The sequence below is a fragment of the Olea europaea genome, unplaced genomic scaffold (genome assembly GCF_002742605.1).
Source record: "Olea europaea var. sylvestris unplaced genomic scaffold, O_europaea_v1 scaffold2043, whole genome shotgun sequence".
In the NCBI taxonomy this organism is placed as follows: domain Eukaryota; kingdom Viridiplantae; phylum Streptophyta; class Magnoliopsida; order Lamiales; family Oleaceae; genus Olea; species Olea europaea.
Genome location: NW_019238336.1, coordinates 1 through 19688, shown reverse-complemented (window position 1 = coordinate 19688; position 19688 = coordinate 1). Strand labels below are relative to the sequence as shown.

Below are 19688 nucleotides of genomic sequence, written 5' to 3'. Positions count from 1 at the left end.
CACTGGATTCAGCTATTAATTCAAATCTCACACTTGTACATCAACAACCGGATGATTGTCACATCACATTATGGGCACCATTATGTACAATAATTATGTACAAACAGAATTTTCCTAATTGTATAGCCCAACAACCATGATGGCCGACCTAGTTAGCTTGATTATTAAAAAATAAAATTAAATTAAAAAGCTGTTGAGCTTTCTTTCAATTCCTGACCCAACACCTCTTTCGTTCTAAATTCTACACAATCTCCTGTCTCTCACATATTATTCATTTTTTCCATCAATTATGACTTAAATTAAATCATTTTAAATTCTCAAAAAATGAAAGAAAAATGAGATTGGGTTGGACGACTCCGTTCACAATATTGACACTCCTGGTATAAAGGCACACATTTAAGATTTAGAGAGTGTTTGAAAGACATTTTTATGTAAAAGTGTATTTTAGAGTAGTAAATTGATATGAAGTGTATGGTTGAAAAATAAGAAAAAAATTTTGATTTACGTGTAATATTATTTTAATAAAGAATGTGTGATTGAAAAAAAGAAAGAGAAAAATGCATTTTGAAAAAAAATTGCTACCAAACGGGACTTAATAATCTTCTAATAGAGTGACCAGATTGGAACACTACGTAATCTTTTGTGACTTATTTGGGACAAAATAAAATTGAAGAAATTTCACTCCAACTTTAAGGACCAAAGTGTATATAATCCAAACGGGATATGCCTTCACAGCAATGACTTTGAAACGACAAAGAACCCAACTTTTACTAACGACAAAGAAGTGGAAAGAAATGACTCTTGTCCTTTCTCTTGTCGCGCTCTTTTGCATACCCCAAATTCCCATTTCTGCCCTTTAACCCCTTCACGAGACAAATTGAAAAAGCGTCGGCAGGCTTTCTTGGATTTTTCTGAAATTAAAACGCCATTTCAAAAAGTGTTCATAAGTACTATATTAGGATAGGATAAGCAAATTGGTGAATCCAAAGTATTCAAACCTTCAACTCATGATTTGAAGCTATGGCACTTCAGTTTACGAGTGTTGAAATGAGGACGAGGGCTCTTTTTTGCTTCATGTTTTTGCTAGCGGCGCCTTTACATGGCAGTGCAACCAGATTGAGCATGGAGAATCTTGAAGTTAAGAAGCACTTGAACAGTCTGAACAAACCTCCGCTCAAGTCCATCAAGGTGGAGGAATAAGTTTACAGTATGAGCAGATTTGTGTATATTTATACAATAATTGCTTACTTATTGTGGTTTGATTCTTGATAATTAGAGCCCAGATGGAGACATCATTGACTGTGTTCATATGTCTCATCAACCAGCTTTTGATCATCCTTTACTTAAAAATCATACAATTCAGGTCAGAAAATTTCCTTTCTTTAATGTTTCTAATTTGTTTATTTGGTTCTTGATTTTAAGTAGTTGCTTGATGTAGATGAGGCCGAATTATCATCCAGAAGGACTATTTAGAGACAAAAAAGTGGGCAAAAATGTTGAAGGGTCAAAACCGATTACTCAGTTGTGGCACGAGAATGGGAGATGCCCAGAGGGCACAATTCCAATAAGAAGAACAAAGAAAGAGGACTTATTGAGAGCAAGTTCAATTAAGAGTTATGGGAAGAAAAATCACAGAAGCGTCCCTAAACCAAAGTCTGCTGATCCTGAACCTGACCTTATCAACCAAAGTGGTCATCAGGTACTCCTTCTATCTGGGTTGGTTACATTAAAGTATAAGAAAGAACAGAAGGCAAAAGGAAAGGGAACCTTTTTTTACAAAGTAGAGTCTCAACTATCTTACTTTTCTCTATTTTCAAAAAATTGTTTAACTGATATTTTTTGAGGGGGCATTTTGTTATTTTTGGAGTTGTTTAGCATGCAATAGCCTATGTTGAAGGAGACAAATATTATGGAGCAAAGGCAACAATAAATGTATGGGATCCTAAAATTCAACAATCAAATGAATTCAGCTTGTCCCAGATTTGGATTTTGGGTGGTTCATTTGCCTCGGATTTAAACAGTATCGAGGCTGGTTGGCAGGTACTTTTCACCACAAGTAATTACTTTCTTACAAGCAATTGTTTACCAATAATATATTACTAATCTTCATTTACCAATTTTTGGGATAACAGGTTAGTCCAGATTTATATGGGGATAGCAACACAAGACTTTTCACCTATTGGACAGTAAGCACTCAAATTTTGCTTGGTTTAATTCGAAATATTGATAACGCGACAAATTTTGTACGTAGTATTGGACTAGACTTAACTTCTTTAATACTGTCGAGTCCGAGGATAATTTTTTGTTCCATTTATATAATATTAGAGTAAAATGGTGTCATTTGTGTGCTGAAATTTGGGGATAAAATGACAGAGTGATTCTTATCAAGCCACGGGCTGCTACAACTTGCTGTGTTCAGGCTTTATTCAAATCAATAATGAAATAGCAATGGGAGCCAGCATCTACCCCATTTCTGACTATCACAGTTCACAATATGATATCAGCATTCTTGTCTGGAAGGTAATTTTATTAGTAAAATACATTGAACTGCCTGTCCCACTTTATATGATTAATAATTTGAAATTCAATCTCTTAGCTGTTCTGATAACAGATAAATTGGCGTTTCTTAATGTCTCCAATACATTACTCAAGGAATCTCTGACTATTATTCATGGTTACATGCTTCTCTTGTTCTGTGTCTTTATGTTTGTACTCTATTGTTTACTTCACATTAGTGCTTTGATGGGAGACGCTACATGTATATCAAGATTTCCATGTTTTAAGTAATTTCACATAGCACTCTATCATTTTTCAGTTTAAAATACAATAACTTTTTCATCCAATTATTTTCGTCCACGTCATTTAGGTCACTGCTTCTGGTAGATTTTTCTGTACAAAAAACAAATTCCATGCTTTGATAGATGGCCATGTTAAATTTATGTGTTTGATGTGCAGTGATGGATAGTATTATGCAAGAAAATAAGAATTGGAATTTTTTTGTTCTTTAATCCTATCATGGTCTGTTTGATATGGTAGATTGATAATACTGTATAGTATCACAGAAGAAAAAGAAGCTAAATTTTGTTCATTGTATTATCGAGCATGTTACCTAACATGGATCCCACTCACACTTGTGGGACTAAAGTTGCCTCTCAATTCCCGCTTATTTATATAGTCCAAAATAGATTTTTTTGACTAGATATTTTACAACTTTGGCAGGACCCCAAAGAGGGAAACTGGTGGATGCAATTTGGGGGTGAGTATGTACTGGGATACTGGCCAGGATATTTATTTTCATACTTAGCAGATAGTGCATCAATGATAGAATGGGGTGGAGAAGTAGTGAACTCAGAATCAGATGGACAACACACCACAACACAAATGGGGAGTGGTCATTTTCCTGAAGAAGGATTTGGCAAAGCCAGTTATTTCAGGAATGTTCAAGTAGTAGACGACTCGAACAACTTAAGGCCTCCAAAAGACATCGACACTTTCACCGAGCAGTCAAATTGCTACAGTGTACAACTTGGCAAGAATAATGAATGGGGCAATTTTTTCTATTATGGTGGCCCTGGTAGAAACCCGAATTGTCCATGACACTATATTAAGAAATGCTTCAAATTTCTATGTAAAATTCAAGTGTAGAAATGAGGTTTCATTGTTGGCTTTGTTCTCCAAAACCATTCTTTTAGGATCGATTAGCATATATAGTAAAATGTGACTGTGTTCTTTATGTATTAGAAAGTTTTACTTCTATTGATGTTCTTCATGCACTCCACATTAAAGGTTGGAGATGGGTGGTGGTAGAGGTGGTGTTGATCTTTTATTTAAAATTGTTTGATAATAATTCCAAATTGGAGTGATGGATTATCACTTTGAGGTGTTCTTATATGCTTGAGTCTCTGTAAGTTAATTTGTGGTAAGGCTTATAATTTTTGTGTTCAATGATCTCTCTTGATCAAAGCAATAGTACGTAGTAGCAAAATGTGTAAAGCCATTAATTAACGAGTTATGCTACACTTACAAAGGGTTGACAAAGTTGAATGATAAAATCACATCCACACCAATAATTTCAAAAACGTAATTTTAAATCATTTAAAATCAATGACCTTAATTTTATCAACACGCACTGTAATCCAACTTTATACAAATAACTTTATTTTTATTATTGAAAAGATTAAGGTGTCACTGTCAAGGAGAAACACTTATTTTTTTCTTAAATTTAAATTTAGTCTTGAATACTTTCTTATATGTATATATTTTTTCACTTTTTCTCACCAAAGAATAAAGGTTTTGTAACTTCTACACCAGGGTTGACACTCGTTGTACAACCCCCTCACAATGAGGGAGATCCAAGCATAACAAAAAAAATTTTGTGGACTCCCTATTGTGAGAGGACTGAACACCCTAATATACAAGTAGCAAAACTCAAAGTATAATACATGTCTAGCTAGATTGCACATACCTTCTAAAATTCTAGCATGTTTATGTTAATATTTATTTTCAATCATGTTAAGAATTGAGAATCACAAATAAATTAATAAAACGAATTCATACCTACGAAAGTCATCGTTGATATGAATGATAGTTGTAATTGTAATACCAGCTATATCTTTTCCTCCTTACTCCTCACAAAATATTAGCTATCAATGGGGCAAGCAAAATAAAATAATAATGGAGAGGAGAGGGAACCTAGCATTTATATAGGAAATAATTGAGCCGTCCCATTACGATTAGAATTCTAATTAGGGTTTATTTCCGACCCACATACTTAAAATTACCACATCATATTAATTACAATCCGTAAGGTGTAAAAGGCTCAATTGATCACTTAATAAATTTGGCCCAAACACAAATATCATTATGAGACATACATCTATATCGTAAAATTTGCAATCGAATGTGAAGCCCACATATGAACTTATTCCAACATTCTCCCACTTAGGCAAACATTTGATTGCTATAACCAAATTTTAACACCCGGATTAGACTACATAGGTGGCCACAAAAGTATAGCTCTAATGTTGACACCTTACGTAACATGATCCGATCCAGCAGGAATATTAACATCAAACATGGAAGTCATTACACCAATTAAACGATGTATAACCATTCCACAGTTACAAATGCCAACATCCTTATCGATATGGATCTCCATCCTCCATCCAATGTGGTAGTATGTGGTATGAACTTAGCACCAAATGTGATCAAAAAATTGTGCTAATCCATATCGGTCCTCATAATGCTTCTGATCAAAATGAAGCCACATATTTCTAAAAGAGACTCATCTTATGTCTTTATCTGTCATATCTCGATATCACAATAATATCATAAAAAAACATAAACCAAATGCATGCTCAAAATAATTCATGGATAGTGGAAAAATATTTTATTATCAAAAGGGGCTGTACCCGAAAACATATGGGTTGTCTACGTACCCCACAAAAGGATCAAGCCCAAAATATAATTCATAATTAACTCCCACTAACCAAAAACGTTAAATGTTTCCATAATGCCCATGTTAACAACATGTGTTTTATAGACTTTTAGAGCGAATCCCTTAGTCAAAAATCTGCAATCATTGTCTTTGTATTGATATGCTCTATTTTCGTCCGCCCATCCTTGACTCTATCTCTAACCATCAAATATTTGATGCCAATATGCTTTGACCCACTAAAACTTTTATTATTCTTTGAAATGAATACTGCTGCACTATTATCACAGTAAATGGTGATTGGTCTTAAAATGAAATCAACAACTTTCAGCCAGAGATGAAATTTCTTAACCAAACGGCTTGAACTGTAGTCCCAAAACATGTTACAAATTCAACTTGCATAAAAGAAAATGTCACTAGAGTCTGTTTAGCACTTTTGCAGGAAATAGCACACTAGCTAATGTAAAAATATAACCTAAGGTTGATTTCAAATCATCTCGACATTCAGCAAAATCAGATTTTGAATAGCCTACCACCTCGAGGTGATTTGAATGTTGGAATGTAAGCATGTAACCTTCAATTTTCTTTAAATATCTCATAACTTTTTTAGTTGCTTTCCAAATGCTCTTATCCTGGATTTTACTGAAACCTACTAAGGACACTGACTACATAGGCTATATCTAGTCTAGTGCAAACTTGAGCATACATCAAGCTCTCCACAGCACTAGCTTATGGAATCATCTTCACAGATTTTATTTCTAACTCATTCCTTGGACAATGAATTTCGTTAAACTTATCTCTTTTATGATGGTTACATCACCAGGTGCACAGTTTTGCATATTAAACATTTCTAGAACACGTCGTATATAAACTTTCTGATAAAGTCCCAATAGACCACGATTTCTATCACGATGTATTTCAATGCCAAGTACATAGGAAGTTTCTCCAAGATCTTTCATCTCAAAATTAGCAAACAATATTTTCTTTGTCTCATGAAACAACCCTCAGTTACTGCTAGCAAGCAGAATGTCATCAACATACAGTACAAGAAAAATAAAATTTCTCCCACTAGTTTGAGATAAATGTATTGATCAATTGTATTTTCAACAAAACCGTCACAACCTCATCAAATTTCAAATACCATTGTGGAGATGCTTGCTTAAGTCCATATAATGATTTGTTTAACTTACATACCAAGTTCACAACAAAGCCTTTAGGTTGTTTTATATAAACCATTTCAGAAAGATCTCAATTCAAAAATATTGTCTTAACATCCATTTGATGAAACTCCAAATCATGGTGTGCCACAAGAGCCATGATAATTCAAAAAGAATCTTTCGACAAAACTGGGGAGAAGGTTTCAACATAATCAATGCCCCCACGTTGAGTGAAACCTTTTGCAACCAATCTTGCTTTCTTTCGTTCAACATTTCCTTTTGAATCTAATTTACTTTTGAAAATCCACTTGTTATCTACAGCCTTAGCATTTGGAGGAAGTTCAACAAGATCTCAAACTTTATTCCTTTCCATGGAATTCATTTCATCATCCATGACAACGATCCATTTATTTGCTTCAGGACTTGTCAATGGTTGGTTATAAGTTATAGGATCAACAATATGCCCAATATTAAAATCGCTCTCCAATAAATATGTAATATAAGCAATGGGCAATGCAAATCTTCTTTCCCTTTGTGATCTTCTAATTTGTGGCTCAGAAATCGATTCAATTGTTGTTTGAGGAATTGGAGGTTCCTCCTAGCTCCTCAATTCTTCATTAACAACTTCAATTAGTTGAGAACCAACCCTTTCTTCTATAACAGGAACTGGAATAACAACTTGATTTGGTTCAACAAAAATTTCTCTCAATGTGGAACTCCCACTATCTCCAAAATCACTCTCCAGAAATTTAACAGTAATAGACTCAACAATTCTAGTGCCACGATTTGGACAATAGAACTTATAACCTTTTGATCTGTCCGGATACCCAATAAAGTAACGATGAGTTGATTTAGGGTCCAATTTCTTTTCAAATGTATTATAAATCCTAACCTTAGCTTGACATCCCCAAAAAATAAGCCAAACTTGGCTAGCGTCTTGTCCATAATTCAAATTGTATCTTTGTAACAGCTTTACTTGGAAACCCTGTTCAAAATATATATAACAGTTTTCAAGGCTTCACCCCATAAATATTTAAGTAAATTTGTTCTACTCATAATGTTCCTGACCATATCTTTCAGAGTTCGATTACGTCTTTCAGAAACATCATTCTACTCAAATGTCCCTGACATGGTGTGTTGGGATACTATTCCACATTCTTGTAAAAAATTTCCAAAATCACCCATGTTTCGACCAAACTAATAATATTTTTTTTTCAATTCATAGTATTCACCACCACGATCAAATCTTACAACTTTGATACCTTTTTTCACATTATTTCTCTACTTCCATTTTGAAAATATTGAATTTCTCAAATGCAAGAAATTAATCGTTAATCAGGTAAACAAATCCATATCATGAAAAATCATCAATAAAGATTATGAATTATTTGATCCCACATATGGTGGAAGGCAAACGTCCACTACATCAGTATGTATCAAGTCCAAAATACTATTACTCCTAGTTCAAACTTTCCTTGTAGACTTAGTTAGTTTTCCTCTTATACAATCCATACAAGTGTCAAACTTAGAGAAGTCTAAACGGTGAAGTATCTCAACTTTTACTAATCATTCCATTCTATCCATCAAAATGTGACATAATCACTATGCCACAACATAGATGACGATTCACGGATTAAAGCCTCTCTTTTTTTTATACATTCGTAACACACGAGATTTCACCAAAAGGAGCTAAAGAGAATTTATATAAACCATCACATAAAAGTCAATTCCTAATCAAATGAGAACCATAAATTAACTCAACATTTCCATTACCAAAGTTGAAGGTAAAATCACAAGCATCAAGTTTTGATTTAAAAATTAAATATCGTCTCATTTGCGGTACAAAAACTATATTTTCCAAAATAATGGTAAAATCAGACTCCAAAGACTACTTCACTATCCTATGATTCAACCTTCACTTGAACTCCATTTTCAACGCTCAAGCTCACTTCATTCTCAATTGACCTCTGTTTGCTTGTGAACCCTTGCAAGGAATTCGCAATATAAATATTAGTTCCAGAGTCTAACCACCAAAAATTCAAAGGCACATCTACAAAGGAAGACTCAAAACAAACTAAGGCCAAGAAAATTTTAAGAGTCTTTAGCTCAGATGATATATTTATCATCTTCATAATGTGCTATCTAGCACTACTTGTACCATCACATCTCATATTCATCAATTTATCCATTAGATCTCCAGTTTCAACTTTATCAGACTCAATAAATTTATCTTCTATGACATCCATAAAACCTCTGACATTTTTATTTTCTGGGATAGCATCCATAATAGAGTACTCTTATTTTTGGTTTGTCAAGCCTTTTTTTTTCCTCCATTGCAAAATCTAAGCCTAAAAGAGCAAGTGTTATTTCTATTTTTCGTTTCCATCTCACATAATTATTCACGGTCAAGACTTCAACAGCAGACAATTAACTCAAAAGAAATGAGGCATTATAAATTGTCGAAACATAAAATATCATTCAATATCTTCCAAACATAATGCATGCAGTCAATTGGATGATAAAATATCCATCTAATTAACATGACCTATTAATTAGATAATCTGTAATTAGTCAATTGGATGATAAAATATCCATCTAATTAACATGACCTATTAATTAGATAATCTGTAATTAAATCAAAAACATATGAATCTTATTACTGTAAGAGCCTAGATGCATCATCATAAAGTTACATTTGGTTGACAATATAATATGCTATAAGGTACTATTAAAACACATTATATAGTTAGCCAACAAAATTACATTGATTTTCAAAACACCAACACGTTTGGGCAGAAGGAAATTTTTAGACCAAAGTAAGCTCGTTAATCGCCTTATAATTCAAAAATTCAACCCTTTTTTGTAGAGAAAATCAAATAAATAGCAATGAGTGTGCCACTTTGGTAGCTACTACCTATTTTTATTTCAAAATTTTTCTTTGTAAGTGGGAAAATAAGAATCATCTCAAGACCCATAAAAAGTTCAATTACAAAACAATAATTACGCTACAAATCATTACCATTAATCAATGAAAGACAAAAATTCATATGTGATTGAGAAACGAATTTGGTAACAAAAAATCAATATACATTTAAATGGACAAAAATAGCAACATTTAAACATATGAGCATTTTAACAAAATATAAATATCGTCAATTTTAAAATTTTAATCTTAAACGGGTCAAAATTAAAATATAGATCAAACACATTTAGAACATAATTTTAGATCCTTTTAAAAAGTCAAATTTAATACTCTTCCGAAAATTGCATTTTGACCTTAAATTTAAAAATTAAGATTAGGTCCTCGTTTTATTAATTACAAACTTAACCCCAGTTCATATGGCAAGCAGAGGCCTGAACTTTCTGAAATTGCAACATAGGTCCCGTTTCCAACCAATTCTGCCCGTTTTCACATAAAAACCCTAAAGAAAATCTAAATTTTTTTTAATATTTAAATTCAAAGCAATATAGAAGTTTGCAATCTGACCCTAGTCTAATTTACAAATAGACCCCCCATATTACGCAAACTGTTGAAGGGGCCCTTCTTTTAAAATTGCAAGTTTAAGCCCAATCCCTTAATTGCAGATAGGGGCCTCTAATCTTACAAATTGCAAGAGAGGCCCCCGTCGCCAAAAAATACCACTGCCGAGCAAAATGACCTAAATCCATCACCCAATTCTTCTTCCACAGGCGCCGCTTTTTGGTCTTCGCTGTCGACCGAAATAAAACCTTGAATCCACCATATATTTCTCCTCCAACAACATTAATTCTCAATTTCACAACCTGAAAAATATGTAAACATAGAACAATCATATTATACAACACATAAAATCAGTTCACATATGCCGAAGCCATGTACTATTGCTGAAATTTTGCAAGGTTTTAGAGGCCTTTTGGTGTATTGAATTTTGGGATTGCTTTTGTATATTCTAGCCAACAATGTCGTCGACGGACAGAGATTTTCAAAATTGTATGGTCACATGTTGGGTTTGACAAATTTGACAAAACCAGGCACATATACCATATTAGAGAGAAAAGTTGACCTTGATTTGCAGGAGGCAAATCGGCAGAGAAAATCAAGAGCCGAGGTTGCAGATTTAGTGCTGAAAACGGGTGTTTGCAATTAGGAATTGGGTTTCTTCACAGCCAAGCCTTTTTAATTTAACGACAGATTGGGAATGACACATTTCTTTGCACACCTTTATTTAATGATTATATGTTGCACAAAACACAAGAAAACTTTAATCCAAACAATTTTGAATTGGTGGGAATTTAAGAATTGTTCAATCAAAAATCAAGAAAGAACATTATATCTATGAAAGATTCTGATTTTAACATGAAGACTCTGATACCAATTCTTAATATTTATTTTCAATCATGTTAAGAATTGAGAATCACAATATAATAAATTAATAAAATTAATTCATACCTGCGGAAGACATCGTTGATATAAATAATAGTTGTAATTGTAATACCAGTCAGATTTTTCCCTCCTTGCTCCTCACAAAGTATGAGCTATTAATGGGGCAAGCTTGAACCCCAACCTTAAGGGTCCCCCACCGCCCCTGCCCTAGAGCATCGTGAGGGAGGTAAATCGCAGATTATGCCTCCAAGAGTATACGGTGGAAGGCTGCATGTACACTTGTACTTACCCAAGAGCCAAATCCATATTTCAGGATTCGAACCCTTGACGCTGCAGCTTCAAATAAAGCTGGATTTCTCTACCTTCCCCTTTTACCATTTGGATATGTGCCCTGGAGGCAAGCTAAATAAAATAATGAAGAAAAAAAAGTTGAATCCCAACATTGATGGCCCCACTGCCCCACCCCTAAAGTTTTGTAAGGGAGATAAATCGCGGGAAGTACCCCAACAGGTTAGTAAACAAGAGCTGTTTGTACATTGCGCCTACAATGAGTCAAATTCCATGTCACAAGAATCGAACACCCACACTGCGACTGCCAACAAAGTGTGAGATAAATTCACTCCTATCCTTTGCACCACTAGGCTATGCCTTGGGGGGGCAAGCTAAATAAAATAATAATGGAGAGGAGAGTGGACATAGACTTTATATAAGAAATAATTGAGGCGTCCCATTACGATTAAAGTTCTAATTATGGTTTATTTTCGACCCACATACTTAAAATTACTACATCATATTAGTTACAATCCATAAGGTGTAAAAGGCACAATTGATCACTTAATAAATTTGGTCCAAATACAAATATCATTATGAGCCATACATTTAACCCATAAATTTTGCAATCGAATGTGAAGCCCATATATGGAATTATTCCAACAGTTTACACTTCGAAAACTCTAATAAACGCTTTTGATACTCCAAAAAGTTTCCTATCATTTAAATTTTTTTAACATAATACAGAAACTCTAAGAGTGCAGTTGATTGAGATCATAGAATTTATATGGAAAAAAATAAATTTTAAGTAATTCAATTTCCTAGAACTTATTTGTATAAAAATTATTAATTAAATGTGTTTGATTGATTTAGTTTTCAACTTAGAAAATATTATACTTATCTATTTTTCATTGGTGGATAGATGATAAAGGGAAAGAGATTGTGAATCACCTAAAATTAAAAATCATCATACCTAAAGAAAATGTTTTCCTTATTATTGAGGAAAATATGAAAAATATGGTCACATGACAATATTGTGACCATATTTTTCATGGAAATCAATTAAACACTCCAAACGTTGGAATTTAAATGAAAAAATGACATTTTTCATGAAAATAAAGTCAATCAAATACACTCTAAGAGCATCTTGACAAATAACTAAAAATAAAGAGCTGATTTTCCCTACAAGTCCAATAATATTATGTGTTTGTTTGGTAGAGATTTTGATAATTGATTTTTTGACTGTTAGAGATAAAGTGGGTTCTACCTGTGAGAAAATAATTAAAAAATGACAGTTGAAATAGTGAAATAACAACAAAAAAAATTGATTTTAATTGAATTAAAATCTATACCAAACTAGCACTATATGAATTTTATTTTTATTTTGAGTTTTGGATGAACAACTAATGTTCACTATTTTCACTTAATTTTTCTCTTGTTACATTAATGTCACTTTCCTTTATTTTGGAAAAACGTGTGAGAAATCGTGAAATAAATAAATGACAATACTAAAATTAATATAGAGAGCTAGTGAATTTGTCTCTCTACATCTAGAAAGTCAATTCCACTTAATTTTAAATTTTAACTATAGAAAGTCTATTCAACTCTTAAAATAAAAATAAAGAGATTGGGAATGAGAATGAGAAAAAGCTCCAAAAATTAAACATCGTTGTTGAATTTGTTGTAAGCTTCAACCAAGAATAGGTTTGAACTAAATACTAACATAATTGCAGACTTTTACTCTTAATTAAAATAATAAATTAATCAAATTGAAATATATATTTTCATATAACAATATTTTTTATTTTTATTTTTGGTTAGAAATAAAATTCTTGCTTGTCACATCGTGTCACGGGTAATGAAAATTGGACTCAGAATTTGAAGTTTGCACGCTATGATTATTTATTTAGAGTATCATTAAATTAAAGTGAACATGTTGAAAATTTATGCATATGGGTAGGTAGATGTTAGCATCCATCAATGTTCTTTTTTTCATTTATTAAAGTTGCTATGAGAAAGAACTCCTCCATGGGGTAGCTTTTTATCTCAAATTAATAATAAAAGTGGGTGAGTAGTCTACCAGTATAAGATGACAGATTTTACCCATAACTTTTTAAGTAAATAAGTGATTAAAGATTCACCTTGACGAGTTTCATCACCACATAATCCCAATTCCAATATTTAAAAAGCCATGGAAGAAAGATGTATTAAGTTCTATCAACAATGTCTTGAGGTGTTCGACGGGGGTGCAAGAGTCAAATTAACATGCTGTTAAGTGATTATAATTGATTAAAATTTTAAATAAATAAAAATGAGTGGTGAATAGTTATGAATCTCACGAAATATGTAAATGGAAAGTAAATTTGACCAGAAATGATTAAAAAGCACCAACCATACATAACAAATGCATACGTCGGACTTCCATGATGATTAATGTCGTTGAAGACTTATGGTTGGCAAATGTCGTCGAATGTAATACTATGAAAAGGTTTCATGACATAATAAAAATCTATATGGCATGATGCTTATAATCGAAACTTATTTCACAAGGCTATATTATTAATCGTCATAGAATTTATCTGCTCACCACGATATTTGTCTTAGTCCTCAGGTATCAAGAAATGCTATTTTCCATTAGAGCTTGTTGTATGATCTTTTATTTTTCAAAATTGATGTCCCCTTTTGTTTTACATTTTTCAATATATTCAAGATCTTTAAATTCAAGCATTAAGAACGATAGTATACGACCATCAAGCAACTCACACACCCACCCTCCAAAACCAAATCAATTATAGCAATACACATTTCCTGTTCTAATTCAGAAATTTTCTTTTGTAAAACTAATTTTTTTTGTTGTAAAGACTGATTAGATTCATTTAAAATTTTAAAATTCTTAGTCATACATTCACAATGTTCACAAAATTTAGAAGCATAATCTAAAGGCATATTCATCAAAACAAAGTTTTAAAAAACAAATCAATTTTCTTAAAATTCACCCAGCCAAAGTTGGAAAATTTTCACTTTCCACATACCACTCTAAAAACACAAAAATTGTACATTCAGTTATCCATTTTGCATCATAGACCTATCAATTCCAAATTATTCTACAATTATTAAAACTACGTATGTAAATACAACTCAAATATTTAAATGCGTGACAAAAAATTGCAAATTGGAAGTATGTAATGTATGACATTGATCTTTCCAGATCTGTCCTTTTTAACCCCATCGCACTCATCATATGGTGAACAGCAAATAATGGGTAGACTTTCTTGGATTCTTCTAAATTCAGAATCCCATTTCTAAATTTTTATTTGGCATATGACTTTTTGGTGTTCCATTACCCATAAATTAGAATAATAATATCTAAGTGTCACCATATTTAAATTAATGATAATTTTTTGTATTTGATTGAACTTATAATTTAATGTATTATGTTATTTGTACAAATTGTGTTTATAAATTTGGTTGGCAAAATAAATGTTTGCAGCATTCAAGCCATTGATTTCTAATGATTTAAAAATTTGTTTTTGAAATATTGATGTAGATATTACTTTGTCAACCAACTTTGTAAATATATCATATCTATAATTTAATATCACAAATGCTATAACCTAAACCGACATTAAACACCACTAATAATATTAAATATCACGTTAGGTGCGAGCATATCATATATCAAATTAAATACGTCATGAGTTATTGCATTTAGACCCCGTTTGTTTCACATTCTTTGGTCCTAAAAATAAAAAATATGATCGTTATTCATCACATTAAATTACCATATTTAACCCCTTCTTTTTTGTTTGGGTCTCATAACAATTATATTTTTTATTCTTATTCTTATGAAAATGAGTATCAAAGGGCTTAATTGAACTTCTAATTTATTGTGACAGATACCATTAGCTAGACTGATATTAAAACCATTCACTATAAAGCAAAAAGCAGTCAAACTTTCAACTTATGGTTGAAAAAACAGTGTCTAATTACATAATGAAAAATTCTTGAAGCTACGGCAGCAGTGTCAAAATGAAGGTGAAAGCATTCCTTTGCTTTGTGTTTCTGTTACTGGTGCCCTTATGTGGCACTTCTGCAGGATCAAGCATGGAGAATCTTGAAGCCAAGAACCATTGGAATCGTCTAAACGAGCGGCCTCCTCTTCGGTCCACCCAGGTCTGTCTAGATGCCCTTTGTCTGTGTTTGTTTTATACAAGAATTATCCATGCCTGCGTCTCTGTGTCTTGTCTGTGTCTGTGTTTATACTGTTTATACATTTAACAAGATTTTGCAATGTAAGAAAATACTCGAAGTAGTTGACAAAATCTGTTAGTATTTGAAGCCTGTTCTTGAATAGAAATTGGATATTTACAAGTGTAACTTCTAATTTTTAAACAAGATGATGCTATCTTTACCAGATCTGTGTAGAAGATGAACTGTTCTTGCTTTTTACCCTATCTTATTTTCAGCTTTTCACATTATGAGAAAAGACAAGATATGTACTGTGTACATATTAGATGCTCAAAATCTGATCCCAACTAACAAAAGGAAAAGTTTTGGGGTTGGGCTCTAATTAATTGTGGTTTGGTCCAATATGGGTTGACAAAAGTATCATAAGCAAGCTAGTAACAAACATGTGTGAATCTCATTATGACTGGAATATGCCAAACATGATATTCCAATATTCTTGGACTTTGCTGGCATAATCATACAATAATTACCCAATAAAATATTTCTAGGTACACAAATATCATCTACAATAAATACTAGAAATTCATAAGGAGAATGCTTGCAACTTTTGCACAACAATGATGCATATGTTGAAACTATAAATTACCAATAGGTAATTACGTTGATACCACAATTTTTATTTGTTACACCACATTTTAATTGCAGTCATCAATCTTTGCTCATTAATTATTGTTTTCATGCGTTCAAACGAGGGAAAAATATTTTTTTCTCACTTTTTTGTTTATTTATTTTTTAAAAATATGACGAAAAAATACGAAAAAATAAGTTGTTTTTGACCATTTCAAAGGTAATTGCGTTGATACCACAATATTTATTTGTTTCATCACATTTTAATTGCAGTCCTCAATTTTTGCTCAGTGTAGCAATTATTTTGTTAACTTTTTATGTTGAATTCTTCTCTTCAACCTTCCATTGATTAGTATATCTTTAATGATGATACATATATATTGTTTTCATGCTTTCAAATGAGGGAAAAATATTTTTTTCTCACTTTTTGTTTATTTATTTTTTAAAAATATGATGAAAAAATAAGTTGTTTTCTACAAACTGTGTTAATTAATGAAATATTGAGAATAAGAATGACATAAAAAATCTGCATGGACATAAGTGCGAATGAACAAAGAATAAGAACCTTAAGCGGGATTAAAATGTGATGTAAGAAATAAAAATTGTAGTGTGAATATAAGTACCCATTACCAATTAGAGCATGATCGATACGGTCTAAAAATACTGATAAAGATACAAAATGTGAAATTAAAGCGTACGGGTTTAAAACAATAGTATTGGAATGAATATTTATAGTAAATAGTTATGATGAAGTGAAATTAAATAGTAAACCTGAAAAGTAGCTTGGATTTCTAAGACAGTGCAAATTTAATGAAAAGAATTGGTAAGTGTGAAAGTTACACTTGTTTAAGTCGAGGAGCTACTTATTTTTCATAATTTAGTGTTTTATGGTCAACCCCAAGCTTGGATGAATATTGTCAAGAAAGGCAGAAAAGGTCTTAAAAGTACAAGATCTGTTCACTCCAAATCCTCAAAACTAGAAAAGATTTTCTTAAAGAATAGAAAAACATGTATAAAAGGGTTTTATACCTGAGCTTTGGTATTTGTACACTGATTTTTGACACTTGTATTGTTTTTAAGTATCAATTGGATGAAAAACTGTTTGAAATTTAAACCGTCTAAAAGGATAATGACACGTGACAAAGTGTAAACTAAAGTGTACACCATAGTGTACATGTAGCAAGGTTCGCACGAAATATATAAAAGTTTGTTGCTTGACCACCGATTTGATCTCATTCGTTCTTCTATCCATACTAATAAACAAGATTATTGCTCAAAATATATTGTGGCTTGCAGGGCTCAACAATGGAGAATCTTATCGATGTTTCTTCTTTTTCCATACCCAATCCTTTCAAGAAAAAAGACAAGCCTCTACCCTTTGCCATACCCAATCCTTTCAAGAAAAAAGACATGAAGCCTCTACCCATAGAAACCCTTTTCAAGCTTCCATCTCTACTCCCCTCGTGGCCTCAAGGTACGTCACTACACGCTTTTCGCATTAATTATTAGTTGTGAGTATTGTTATAGTTCGATTTTCTTTGCTTTTGGATTTAGGTGAAGGATTTGCTAGTGGAATCATTGATCTCGGAGGATTACAAGTGTGTCAATTATCAACATTTTCTAAAGTGTGGGCTACACGTGAAGGTGGACCAGATAATCTTGGCGCAACATTTTTTGAACCATCTTCTGTACCAGATGGATTCTCTTTGCTTGGATTCTATAGCCAATCCAACAATAGACCTTTATCTGGATGGGTTCTTGCAGGAAAAGATGCAAAAAAAGAAGGTGCCTTGAAGGAACCAATTGACTACACTCTTGTTTGGAGTAGTCAGTCTTTGAAAATTAAGCAAGATGGCGTCGGTTATATCTGGCTTCCTACACCTCCTGATGGCTATAAAGCCGTTGGACACATTGTCACTAGCTCGCCCGAGAAGCCAGCTCTCAACAAAATCTTGTGCGTCCGCTCTGATTTCACGGATTCCAGTGAAAATGATGCTTGGATTTGGGGAGCAGGGAATGATATCAATGTGTATAGCACAATTCCATCAGTTAGAGGAATTCAAGCCATGGGGATTCCTACAGGAACATTTATAGCCCAAACCAATGGAGCTGCTAGATCAACTCTAGCCTGTTTGAAGAATGCAAAAGCCAACAAAACAGCATTGCCTAATTCAAATCAAGTCAAGGCATTGATTCAAGCTTACTCGCCTCGCATCTATTTTCATCCTGATGAAAACTACTTCCCTTCCTCGGTGACATGGTTTTTCAAAAATGGGGCACGACGTAGCAATATGGATATTTTACCCTTTCAATGGCCCTGCCAAGGCAAAAGTCGAATTCTTCGATGTTTACTTGGGGAAAGTCGGAGAACATGTAGGTGATTGGGAACATGTGACCTTAAGAATCAGCAATTTCAATGGGGAGCTTAAGGGTGTCTATTTTTCTCAACATAATAAAGGAGTATGGATGGATGCTTCAGAATTGGAGTTCGAAAATGGTAACAAACCAGTGGCTTATTCATCGTTACATGGTCATGCCTCGTATCCAAAACCCGGGCTAGTTCTATTAGGGAATGGGAATATTGGCATAAGAGGTGATACTGCAAAGGGGAAAATTTTCCTGGACACTGGAGAAAAGTTTTCAGTAGTTAATGCAGATTATATGGGGTCTGTTTATGAAGAGCCACCATGGCTGAATTATGCAAGAAAATGGGGTCCAAAACTAAGCTACAAAATTGAGGATGAAATCAAGAGTGTTGATAAGGTTTTGCCAGGGAAATTGCAGACTAAATTTGATAACTTCGTGTGGAGTCTTCCGAAGGAGGTGTTGGGGGAGGATGGGCCAATTGGACCCAAAGTTAAAGCTAGTTGGCTTGGAGATGAAATAAATTTACAAAACTGATTGTTCCAGCACCTAATTTTTAATACATATATTGATGATATATTAAGTACCTTACGTACTATCTGTTTTTTTTTTTTCCCTACACAACCGTCACACGCTAAACCCAAGGCCTTGTTCTCTCGACTTGATAGGTTAAGAAGACGCAATCCTTATATTTTCTTCATCGAGACCCTTCTAATTACAAGAAACATGAAGAGAAAGTCGAACGAAGTAGCATTTAGAGCAACAATATGTTTGATCTTGCTAATTACTCTAATTGATAAACTCTTTGAGTGCTAGTCCCCATGTTGAGTAAAGCATGCAAATCTTAGGTTTTGCTGAATCACAATACATTATTCACTTAGAGTTTGCTCATTTCGGCATATAAAATTTAAGCTTAAATATAAGCTTGACTCATTTCATCACGCGCTTGTCAACCAACCAATTAGAATACTAAATATTCATGCGACAACTAGTAATTCATAAAAATTCAGCTCATAAAAATTCAGCCCTATTTGACAACCATTCTTTTATAATTTTTTTTCTCATACTCATTTTCAACTACACATTCTCACAATAAAATATTCTTCACGTAAACCTAAAAAGAAAAAATTCTACTTTTTAACCACATATTTTTCAAAAAATTATTTAAAAACTAATTTTTCACAATAAATGGCTGTCAAACAGGTGCTCAATATTCACCTCAAAAAAATAAAATAAAAAAATACAACAAATATGTTGTTATTGTATTTTTTATACAATCAATTTA

General features: G+C 32.8%; 1 protein-coding gene and 1 pseudogene across 1 annotated transcript; both read left to right on the top strand.

Annotated features, from left to right (window-relative positions):
• Nucleotides 1-911: 911 nt before the first annotated feature.
• On the top strand, nucleotides 912-3891 carry LOC111379855. Its single transcript, XM_023003290.1, has 7 exons — nucleotides 912-1188; nucleotides 1277-1363; nucleotides 1439-1699; nucleotides 1876-2040; nucleotides 2133-2186; nucleotides 2374-2520; nucleotides 3220-3891. The coding sequence occupies exons 1-7, from the start codon at nucleotides 1021-1023 to the stop codon at nucleotides 3595-3597; spliced, it is 1260 nt and encodes a 419-aa protein (XP_022859058.1). The 5' UTR covers nucleotides 912-1020; the 3' UTR covers nucleotides 3598-3891.
• Nucleotides 3892-15142: 11251 nt separating this feature from the next.
• On the top strand, nucleotides 15143-18994 carry LOC111379856 (annotated as a pseudogene).
• The last annotated feature ends 694 nt before the right edge of the window (nucleotides 18995-19688 follow it).